Raw genomic sequence first — 11,529 nt, forward strand, 5'->3', positions numbered from 1 at the left:
TCTGAGCAAACCCCGTGCCCCGACATGACGGCTGCAGGTAAGCCCTGGCTTGCCAGAACCAGCCCTTCCCTGCTGGCAGGGAGCCCTGACATGCCAGGGGAGTTATTTATTTCACGATGAAAGAAGACACACACTTCGTTATGAGAAACCACTCCACATCTCCAGCACATGGCCCATCCCTCAGAGCCTCCCTGCATCGGCCACCCCCCCGGGGCAGGGTGAGGGTTTCAGCCTCAAGACCAACCCCAGAGCCCATCAGCAGCAGCCACCGCCTCCCACGCTGGCTGGAGCTGATCTGCGGCCAAGGCTAGGAAATGAGCGTAAGGAAGCCACGGCAAACCTCTTCCCGCTGCCGGCAATGTACCCCGCTGCGGCACACCGCAGCCAGGCGCCTTTTGGCATTTGCCGGGTACCTCCGGACCCGACCCCACAACCCATCCCGTCGGCACCCAGCCTCCTGGCAGGAGAAGGATGCTCCTCGGTGGCATCAGGGATATGCAGCCACCAATGCCCGACATGACTTGTTGGAGCGGAAAGGCTGTGGGTCCTGCTCCAGGGGTGAGGCTCGGTGTCATCTCTGCCACCGCTGCGTGGGCCAGGGCCGGTGTCTGTAGAAGTCCCACCCCAAATTAATAGCTGGTTTTCTCAGCAATTAACAGGCTGGCGACTCCCTGGAGATGCCAGAACAAGGTGTGAGCTCCCAGGGACCCTCCCTGTGCTGCCACCCACGTCCCCATCCCTGTGGCCGTGGAGGCACCCAGCCGCTCCTGCTGCATCCCTGGGCTCTCCCCCCGGGCCCGCTGCCCGGGACCACCCAGCTCCCGCCAGCCATGCCCCACCTCACCGCCCTGGAGAAGGGGTCCATGGGGCTGGGACACACTAGGGAAGCAGTTATTCCAGCGTGAGGGAAGAGCTTCATCCAGTCCCTTGCTGAGGGCAGCTACTGCCCTGGACAGGAGGGGACACTGTGCAAAAACCCAAGGCACCCAGTGACATCTCGGCTTTCCCGGGAGCCCTGGCAGGACACCCCACGCCTGCCACCCTCATGTCGCCAAGCGATGATGCCCGTGCTGGGTGTCCTTGTGCAAGGAGGGGGAGCCAGTCCCTGCTCCAGGGAGCAGGGAGCAGGTCAGGAGCAATTCCCAACCCATGTTTGGGAGGAAGAGGAGGAGGAGGGCAGCCGAAGGGTGTTGACAAACAAGCTGGGTGACTCAGGCCAGGATGATGTCCAAAGCAAGGCGGCAGAAGGAAGCACTTACCGGTCGTAGAGACCCTGGAGGCAGCTGCAGACAGCACTGCCTGAAAAGCACCCCGATGCAGATCACACCCCCTGGGCTGCCCTGTCAGCTGCGGCACAGTGGAGCATCCCCAGTGCTGGCAGGGGTGCTGCCTGCACCCTTGCTCAGGCAGCAGGAGAGCGGTCCAGCCCCACCAGCAGGAGGAAAGACCCTGGTCCTGAGCCACCAACACACAAGTCTCTCACGCACGTGTGGTTCGTGACCTCTGAGAAAGGTTGGTTGGCCTCACTGCAGCCACCACCAAGTGGGCTGGGACACGGCATGGGATCTTCGCAGCACGGCTTTGATGGCACAGGTCCCGATGCAGAGGGGACAGCACTGTGCATGCCACGGGAAGGCTTTTTGCCACCTCCCTCCTGCCTTTAACCCACTTGCAGCGCTCAGAGTTGCGCTCCCAGCGGGAGGGAAGGATCTGGCCCAGGCTCTCACCATCTCCCCACAGCCCCAGGGCTTGCTGCACACCCAGCCAGCACAGTTCTGTTGGTGCAAGGGGGCTGCGGCCACGGGGAGCATTGCCAAGCCCAAAGAGCTTCCGTCCCTGCTGCAATAAGGGGGCACATCAGCCTGGGCAGCTCCTCCAAACTCCCCAAAGTTGGGAGGTCAGCTGGGAAAAGTTGCCCTGGAGAGGGGATGGATCCCTCCCTGGGCGCCGGCAGGAGCAGCGGCAGCGGAGAACAGGCTGAGCTAGGCAGGAAAACCCGGAGTTTTCCCCGCCGCATTGCTTTGCATGCCTGACAGCAAGTCGTGCCTTGCCTGTTGGGTTACGGCCCCTCCCAGCTCTGGGGGCTTTTCACCCAGCGAGGAGCCTGGGCGGAAAGCGGAGAGGTGCTTAGTGAACCCAGTGGGCTCCAGTCTCTCCCAGGGAGGTGTCCCAGGACAGGTGTGGGTCCCCCCTACTCGCCTCAAACCTTCAGAGGTGCAGCACGGTACAGGACACGTACCAACCTAATCTCCAGAATCCTGTTTCACAGGAATCCTGTTTTCGCCATGAAAACTCAGCAGCAGCCCCCAGCATGAGCTGAACCCCCCGGGTGTAACAGCTCGGTCCCTGCCAGGGTGCAGCCATCCACCCTGGCCTTGCAAGCACCTAATTTCTGGCCCAGCAGAGACAGATTCCTGCATAGGAAATCCAGCCAGGCTTTTCCTTGTCATGCTTCCCAGGCTCTTCAGGATTAAGACCACAGGGCTTGGACGGGGAGTGGTCTCTGTACGGAGAACCAGTAAGTTAAAGTGCTTTGGACCCGAACGTGCTGCGGAGAGCAAGACTCGACACCGTGTCATGCACAGACCCGAGCCGGCGCAGCCCCCTGGATCAGCCGCGTCGAGATTTAACTATGCAACGTGAAAACCCTACAGCGCGTTACAAGCTCTCCTTCAAAGCTCGCAAACCTGCCGGCGTCCTGCTGAGCCACATACCACGTAAGCATTCCTGCCAGCCGGCCCAGGACGGCACAGCCTGGCAAGGCAGATGGGCTCTACTATATGCCACGACACATTGAGTCCGTGTGCCGGTACCGGGGCAGCTGTACCACTGTACCACGTTGCTCCATCAGTGCCGGACCTACGGCAGCTTTTTCCCCAAAGTCCTTGGGGAAAAAGGAATTCAGAGCCACTCCCATGGCTTTATGGTGGAGATGGAGGAAAGATACGGCAGAGCCACCTCCAAAACCCCAGCGCTCCCCGAGCCCTTGATCTCTCTGCAAAGCGCACAAGGTCCAGCATGAAGCCACGCTCCTCTGTGCCACCCAACTAGGTGCGGCTTCGCGGGGGGGTTGCTTAACCCAGCGGAGAGGAGGGTTTTTCAGCCTGGGGAGTTGAAACTGAAGACAGAGCATGAAAAGGCTCAGAGGTCAAGTCCCGTCTGCTAGGGAGCCCCGAGGAGCAAAGCGCCCGCATCACAAGTGACGCAAGGCAGCTCGGGTGGGGGCACAGCACCCTGACAGAGGGGTGACCCCACTTATGGGGGTCAAGTCACCGCAGGCACCAATTAGCAGCCCTGCCCCCCGCCACCGCCCTCCCAGCCATTCCTTTGCACAAAACCGTGCCTGTACAGAAGCCGTAATCCCACGTTCAGCGATTCCCAGGCGGCACTGACCAGACATCCTGCGTCGGGGGCAGACGCCCCGGGATGGCTGCGCTCTCAATAACCACATTGTCACCCTTGCCCATCCCACAGCAGTGGCGGGGGGACTGCTGTGTCCTGCCCCCGGGCAGGTCTGGGGCATCCCGGGGTACCCCAGGGGTGCAGCCAGTCCTTCCACACACCCCTCACAACTTTTGGGGGGAAGGGGGGGGCTTCCCTAGGGATCCTCCAGTACTGCTGAGGAGGAGAAAGTTCATCTGCCGGCCCAGCCCCAGCAAATCCCATGTTGACAGTGGTTTCCCTCGCACAGGACCCGGCTTGCCAGCATCTCTCCGGAGCCCAGCTCCCCCCCTTCCCTCCCACAGCCCGGGGAAGCTCAGCGCATGAACACGCTCCCCGGTCCCCGGAGCCAACACAAACACCCCCGGCACAACCCAGCCTTTCATTTGGGAAGCAGACAGGCATCTCGGGTGCCCCCCCCCTCCCCCGCCTCCCCGGGCTGTGCCCAGCCAAGGGGACAGGCGAAAACACAGGGAAACTGCAACGTGGTGGAAAGAAAGAAAAGAAAAAAGAGGGGGAAAAAAAGAAGTTTGAAGTCCGGGAGAGAAGGGAAGGGCAGGCGGGGGGGGGTCCCGGGAACACGGCGGGGGGGGGGGTGTCCCCACCCGGACTGAAGCGAGGGTTGGGGAGAGCCCGGCGGGGATAAGGGGAGCGGGGAAGCGCGCCGGGAGCTCACCCGCGATGTGCTGGCGGCGACCCTCGTCCAGGTGCGTGGAGACCACATCTCCCATGGCGAGCAGAGCCGGGCCGGGCCGGGCGGGCGGCGGCAGGAGGAGGAGGAGAAGGAGGAGGAGGAGGAGGAGGAGGAGGAGGAAGGCAGCGCCCGGGGCGGTCAGGCAGCTCGGCGCCCCATGGCAGCCCCGGCTCCACCGGCCTCCCCCGGCCACTCCCCCCGCACCGCCCCGCTGCAGCCGCGCCAGAGCCCGGGGGGGGCAGCGCCCGCCGCCCCCGGCCTGTGCGTGTGTGTGTGTGTCCCTCCTCCTTGTAATTAGTTGCTCCAATTTGCTCGCTGGGGGATGGGGGAGGCTCAAGGAGAGAGGTTGTGCCGCCCCAACGGGCTGCCCCCCCCCCCGCCCCTTCCCTTGCCGGGTTGCTGGGGGGCGGCTCAGCCCGGTGTTAATCCTCGCACGGCATCGCTGTGCCCCCCTCCGCACACGCCGCGGGGACCCACGCCAATTCCCGCGGCTGCTGGCGCCAGGCAAACCAGCTCCGTGCTGGCAGCGGCCCCCCCCGCTCCTGCCATTGCTTCACGGGGCGATTGCAACACCCGCTCCTCCCTCGCTACCTGCGCCTCACCCCAGGTCCTCCTCAGCCGCGACCTTGAGCTCCTCTCAATGCCAAGGTGGAGGGCAGCCCTGGGGGCCGGCCGGGCAGTGGGGCAGCGTGGGAGGCAGGTGGGGGGCCCTTCTCCCTGCCCAGCCTCCCCCAGCTCTCCTCGTGTGGGAGAATGGGACGGAAAAACCCCAAGTTGCCTTGAAGTGCTTTCCAGCCATAGATTTTGGACCAGGAGGTGTTTGGCCCCGCTGTGCCAGGGTGGGGGAAGCCAGGAGGGGGCTGGCATCTCCCAGATCAACCAGCATCACTGGGGAGCTGGAGGGCACACTCAAAGTGGGATACGAGAACCAGTAACGCTCCGCCAACCCAGCGAAATCCCCTCGCGCACACTTCGGGGGCTGCAGATTGCCTGGCTGCATCCGTGGGGCGCCGGGTGGGTGAGCGCCCGGGCCCAGGGCTGCTCGACCAGGGAGGGAAGCAGCCGGGGCTGGGGAGCTGGAGGAAGCCGTGGAAAAGCTCCTCCTTCCTCTGCTGTTCTGCAGCTCCTCTCCCCCGAGCAACAGGCGGAAACAGCCCTCGCAGGATCCTCCGCGCTGCCTGGGCAGGATCCGGCTGGAGGAAAGGCCTCGCCTGCATCGTTCCCAGACCCCTGGGCACAGCGAGCAGTTGGGGTGTGACCGAGGGAGGAAGAGGAGGAGGAAGGTGGAAGACGTGGCGGCACGGCCAGAAAGTTCAGGCTGTTCCCAGCTGCAGGGTGGTTCCGGGGACTCGCTGCCGAGGTGGATCCACGCCTTGGGATCGCTCCGGTCCTCGGATGCTTCCAGACCACTGAGAGCCTGGGCTGGGCTGGGCTGGGCAGAGCTCAGCTCAACCACAGCCAGGTTGCTTGGCTAGGTCCAGACCAGCCGGCATGGAGACGGCTCTGAGGTTGTGCTGCGAGTCTTTTCCTGGGCTGGACTGTTTACCCGGCAGCGGGAGGGAGGAGTGGAGGTGGCCAGCCCTGAAGCGAGGCATCCTGTTTATCCTGCCTGAAATAGCTCTTCTTGGCAGGCTGCAGGCTGCTGGGGAGGGGGACGGGAGGCTGCTCACACCTCTCCCTGCCAGCTGCCACCAGCCGTGCCCCGAAACGGTGCCCACTGCCCGCCTGGCACTAACACATGGGGACACCCCCCCCCCCCAGGGCTCCTTCCCCCCCCCCCGCCGTGCCAGGATGCTGTCTCCCTCAGGGCAAGCATCCTCCCTGGTGGAGAGGAATGTGGGTGCTCCCACGCCAGGCTGAGCTCTGCTAAAGCCAAACACGAGGCTGAAGAACATCAGGACATCAACTGGCATCGAGATGCCACCCTGCATCTGCCCCAGCACCCGCAGGAGCGAGGGCAGCCAGGTCTGGGCTGCGGCCGGGGGCTGCTGGGGCTGGGGTCACCCCCCAAGGGTGCTCCCCACACATCAGCCCTTTCCATCTTGACACGTTCCTTACCTCTGCAAGTCGTTTCAAAGGGAAAAACATTTCAAAGCCAAAAGATTTACCTTTTTCTCTCTGCAATGCCCCGTAAGAAGAGTTTACCCTTAGCAGCGGGCTTGTTTGCAGTTTGTTTGCCTGGCCAAAACGCTGTTGAAATCAAGGGATTCTCGTGGGAAATTTAGCTACAGCGGAATCTCATTTCCAATAGAAAATTGTTCCACTGGAGAATTTTAAACACTTTCTGCAGCACTGATCCCCGAGGAGTCTGGCTCTCAATTCATTTGAAAGTCTGCCTTAGTGGGGTGATGGTATTTAAAAGGTGAGGAAAATGCATTTATCTCCCTCAAATCGGAAAAAAATATGAATATCTACCCATGGTAATAACTTCATTATTAGAAACCAAGCTTCATTCCTTTCAAGGAAGCAATGTATGGAATATGATTTAGGCAGTGCACACACGGTCCTGCTAAATAGACCAAGCAAGTGGGATAAAACCCTTATTTTTGAAAAAATCAATCCACGTAAGCACTGGAGCACTACATACTGAGCCATGACTTGTCTCTTTTGCCCACTGACGTATTTCTTAAATAAAATAAAAAAACCCCAACCCTAAGAGGTAAAAAATAGAGAGCATTGATATTGTTGATTTGCAAACAGGAAGGTTATATTTGTGGCATGCAGAAATAGCATGTCAACAGAGACTGGAGGCCGTTTCTGGGGCTCGACAAACCACCTGAAGATGAGCACAACATCCCGGCACCATTAGTCAGCACCGAGCAGTGACGCAGAGCCGCGCTTTTGCCACACGCTGGCTGGTGGCAGAGGCAGGCTCAGCTGCTCAAGCTTGGGAGGGGGAAAGGAAAGGAGTTATCTGAAGGGTAGTGTCGTGATAGGAGGCGTTTGGAGGCTCAAAGCTCAGCAGTGGCATCACGTTGAGCGCTTCTCGATGTATTCCCACGTGCAGAGGAGATTGCCCCCAACGTGGTCCTGGTCAGGGTTTCCTCCATCCCCACCGTCCTGCTGTGTGCCTGAGGAGGATGGGGACAGGGATGGGAACGGGGACGGTTTGTCCTTCCTCTCCTGCTGTCAGCTTCTGGGAGCAGCGCAGGATAAAGCCCAGCCTTACCCTGATCCAGCGCTGAGCCCCGTCCCACCGTGGCCAGGCAAGGGGTGCAGACGCAGCCCCCCACTGCTCTCCTGCCTCCTCTCCTGGCCCCATCCTCCCCGAGGGTATCTTTAAATTCATCCCCCTTTACCCTGCCTGTGTGCTAGGGAGGCTTACTCCTTTGGCGCAGAGACACGCAGCAGCACAGGCAGCACCCTGCTCTCCTTCCCCGCATCCCTCTGCAAAGGCACCTGCTCCGGGTGATGCCGCTGCCGAGGCTGGAGCTGAGCCCCGCTGGGTTCAGGAGCCTTCGGCAGCCCTGAGCAGAGGGAAACCAAAGGCAGCAGCTCCTGCACTGCTGATGAAGCTCAAATGGGTTTATCAAGCCCGGCCCCAGATCTGCCCCCTGTGCCGGGGTTGCGAGTGAACCCAGCCCAGACATCCCTCCCGTTATGGACTGTGCAGATATGGAGTTTTAAAAAATTACACTGTGATAAGGTCTAATCATCCCAGCTAATTACATCTCACTAAACAGATGGAAATAATGCTTATCTGTCCAGAGCTGGCTGAATTATCCCAGATTCAAAATGATGGATTTCCCTCTGAATGCTGCCTAGGAGAATAAACGTGCTTACAGTTTCAGGGAGCTGCCTGGGACCACAGCGATGGCAGCGGCGATCTGAGATAGTCCCTGAATCAGCAAATCCCTCAAAGCGCATGTGAAGCCTGAGGGTGGTACAGAAGCCCACCACGATAAGCAAAGTACTTCAAAGCTCTGCTTCACCCTCCCGGGGACCCAGCACATCTCCTGGACGATCCTGATGCCCCAATCCATGTCCTTGAGGGAGCATTTAAAAAAAAAAAAGTTGATTATTTGGGGTATTTTTATGCTCACAGCAGTCAAACCAAGCCTACCGGGGTCTATGTGCTCAGCTCCCTGCCCCTCCTGCCCCTTCAGCTGGTCCCCCTGGATTTGGTACCCACGGGGAGGATCACCCCTGCCTTGCTCCCCTTGGATTTCCCATGCAGTCATTACCATGGTGTAAAATCTGACCTCTGGGCAGCAAAGGTGGTTGATGCACCTGCAGAGCACCCAGAACAGGCTGTTCCCCATCACTTACCACCTTCAGGACCTGCTGAATTACTGCAACCACTACACGCAGGAGTACGTCGCAGGATAAAGCTTTCAGCCCAGTAAATATTTATTTCCCTTTCTCTGACATAAAGAGCAATCAGTGGAGTTTTCCTTTCACTCTCATTGACCCCGGGGATGAGGATCTGTTTCCATCTCAGCCGGATCACCAGGAAACCCGATCGCTTTGGGGGAAGAGCCTGGGGGTGTTTGCAGGCAGGAGGTGCAGCTCAGGGGGGGTTCAGGGTGCAAATAGAGCTGCATGCATTTCTCCGGTGGCCCTGGAAGCCAGCACAGGTCCCCATCCACGGGGGGACAGCCACATGCTAACCCACCCGGGGTCACCTCTAAGGCCTCGGAAGTGAATCAGCCTTGTCCTTGCTAAGGGACTCTGCTGCGGCACAGGTTCTGAGCAAGACAAGGTTGAGCCGGAGGGAAAAGCACCCGGCAAACAAGGGTGTGAACGTGTGCTCCTGCTCGTGCGCCGGGGGCTGCTCACCTTCGCAGGAACTGGTGTTGGTGCAATTAACAGCTGTAAAATTGCAACAGTAAAACTTGTGCTGATAAAGCCGAGGGCAGCACAGCCGTGCCCGTGGCTGCAGGGATGGGCCCTGTGCGTTGTTGCACCCTCAGTCCCACTGACTCCAGAGGGATTTGCTGTGCCGGAGCAGCGCTCCGTGATAACAAGGTGATTAAGCGGTGCTGAATCAGGCCTGCCTCGACCCCGGCTTTTGCTGAATCAGGGCAGAGCTCGGGCAGGATCAATAACGTCCGGCCCCAGCTGCAGCCTCATGGCAGAGCGATGGAGAGCACCAGCTCCGAGCCTGGCCTCAGCTGGGAGCAGGTCCGGACCCTGCAAAAAACCCACAAGCCAGTCCCACGGGGCTGTGCAGGCAGCAGACGGGGCAGGGTGTGCCCGGGAGGGTCACCCCCACCCACCCCCGTGGGTGAGCACCCACCCCGCCTGCGAGCGCCCCGCCGTGCAGGGCCAGCGGACCAGCAGGGCCGGGGGACCGCAGCCCCCCGGGGCTTGCAGAGGGCACGGGTGCAGTTTGGTGGCTCGTGTGGATCACCATTCCCCTCTGCTGGTCGGGACTGGGATAACTGGTCGCCGCCAGCCAGGCCTTGGCGGGGAGTCGGGGCCGGCCCGGTGCAGCCTGCGGAGGGTGCGACAGCCTGGAGGCACGGGCACGGGCGTGGGAATGGGCATGGGCACGGGAATGGGAATGGACATGGGAATGGCACCGGCACCAGCACGAGCGTTGGCATCGGCACCAGCATGGAACGGGCACCAGCAGTGGCATGGGCACAGGGCATGGGCATCGGCACGGCGCATGGGTACAAAACATGGTGGCACAGGTATGGGGCACAGGGCATGGGGCACGGGGCACGGGCACTGGCACAGGCGTGGGGCATGGCACGGGCACGGCACAGGCAATGCCTCCCCAGCCCCTCTAGCTGCTTGCAGGCTGCTGCAGGGACCCAGGAGGGGCTGGGGGCTCTGCCAGCTGCCCGGCTTTCCCGGGGAGCCCACGCTGATGGGCACTGGATGCCAATAAACACGGGAACAGTGGTCTCAGCCCCTTTGGCTCTGGTGGCTATTCCTGGTGTGGATCAGGCCAGGACGCAGCCCTGGCGCTGCCCCTTGCTGTGGGGAACTGTGAAGAGCAGTTTTCTGACCCGTGGGTTCTGCCCCACTTCCAAACCGTGGGCATCACAGCGTGCAAGCCCTGGTGCTGGGGCACTGCAGCTGCTGCGCTGGCGTTTGCACCGGGGAAAGGAAAAGAAAATACGTTTGAGCAATGATGAACAGCTGGGAACAGTGGGAAAACCCAAAGCACAAAGCCTGGGCCCTGCTTGCACCCAGAGCAAATATCTCTGCTCAGCCATCACCCCTCACTGCCTCCAGCGAAAACGCGGGCTGCTCAGAGATTATTAACCCTGAGCAGCTTCGCCCAGGCAGCTCACGGGGACAAAAGCAACAGGTGACGCTGGGCCCTCCCTGTCCCTGCAGCCATCTTGCCCTGGGACACGTTCCCGACCTTGGGGCGAGTCATTTGGCTTCATCGTCACCTGTTTGCCTCTGCCTGCACTGAGGGTGGGGTGGAAGCAGAGTCCCTGTTTCACACTCCCTGAGGATGGATGCATTCCCCAGTGGGATGAAGCCTGGGGGGGGGGTTCCCCCTCCCTGGAGCTCTGCAGGAGGGGACAGCCCCAGGGCTCATGAAGATACTTGCCCTGCCTGTGAGCCAGCAGTCCTGGGGGAATTCGGAGGGGGCCTAGGGATACACTCACACTCTCCCACAGCTGCTCTGTGGGTGCCCCTGAGCTCCCAAATGCACCCAGAGACTGCCTGGTCCCCAGGGAAGGTGGGCAGGAGGTCAGTGGGAGCTGCTGGCATTTCACCCCAAGCCCCAGCCCCAGGACTCAGGGGATTGCCGGACATCCCCATTTCTCCCACTCAAACACATTTCCAGCATCTCAACAGTTTTGAACTGAACTTTTGGGGTTGTAAAAGCACTGAGTGAGGCCTCCAAGCCCAGATGCCTTAGGAGGAGGAGACCAGCAAGGAGAGATCAGGATGTGGCCCCAGGGCTGCTCAGGAAAGCGTCTTCCACATCAACTCCCCCCTTGGTGCCACAGACATTCTCAAACTTGGCTTTCAGGAAAACCAGCTTCAGCCAGCTCCCTCTGCTTTCCTGCTCCAGAGACTGGTCCCTCCGTTATCCAGGCAGGATTAAATCCCACGCCAACAGTCGCTGCTCGCTGTGGAGGTCCCAGTCACCAGACCTGGCTACCTGGATTCACATCACTTGGACCAAGACAGCACAGAACAGAGCAAGGGGAGCAGCCACCACCTCTCCCCATCCACCCTGACGTTCCTTGTCAGCCCTGCGGTGGAAAGGGGGGTGAGGAAATGCTGCTCCCGTTCCCTTACCTGTGTGTGACATCTTGCATGCATCGGGACCACACTGTCTGTGGCTCGGCTGTGCTGGGGGGTCCGGGCTGCGTGGCACCGGCTCCTCACCCAGAGCCCCTTGCAGAAGAGGGAAAGGCTCCTGGTGGTCTCCAAGGGTCCAAGGGCTGTGACCAACAGCCCATGGTCCCTGCGTG

At 60.8% G+C, this 11,529-nt stretch overlaps 1 protein-coding gene across 1 annotated transcript in view; it reads right to left on the reverse strand.

The window, feature by feature from the left end:
- The window catches only part of NIBAN2 (niban apoptosis regulator 2), a 31,591-nt gene extending 27,246 nt beyond the window's left edge, over positions 1–4,345 (reverse strand). The window contains exon 1 of the mRNA XM_054848944.1: positions 4,118–4,345. Within this exon, the coding sequence (XP_054704919.1) occupies positions 4,118–4,172 (55 nt within the window). The 5' untranslated portion in view covers positions 4,173–4,345. The remainder of the gene's footprint in view (positions 1–4,117) is intronic.
- Positions 4,346–11,529: the final 7,184 nt, after the last annotated feature.

This window comes from Grus americana, chromosome 20 (genome assembly GCF_028858705.1).
Source record: "Grus americana isolate bGruAme1 chromosome 20, bGruAme1.mat, whole genome shotgun sequence".
In the NCBI taxonomy this organism is placed as follows: domain Eukaryota; kingdom Metazoa; phylum Chordata; class Aves; order Gruiformes; family Gruidae; genus Grus; species Grus americana.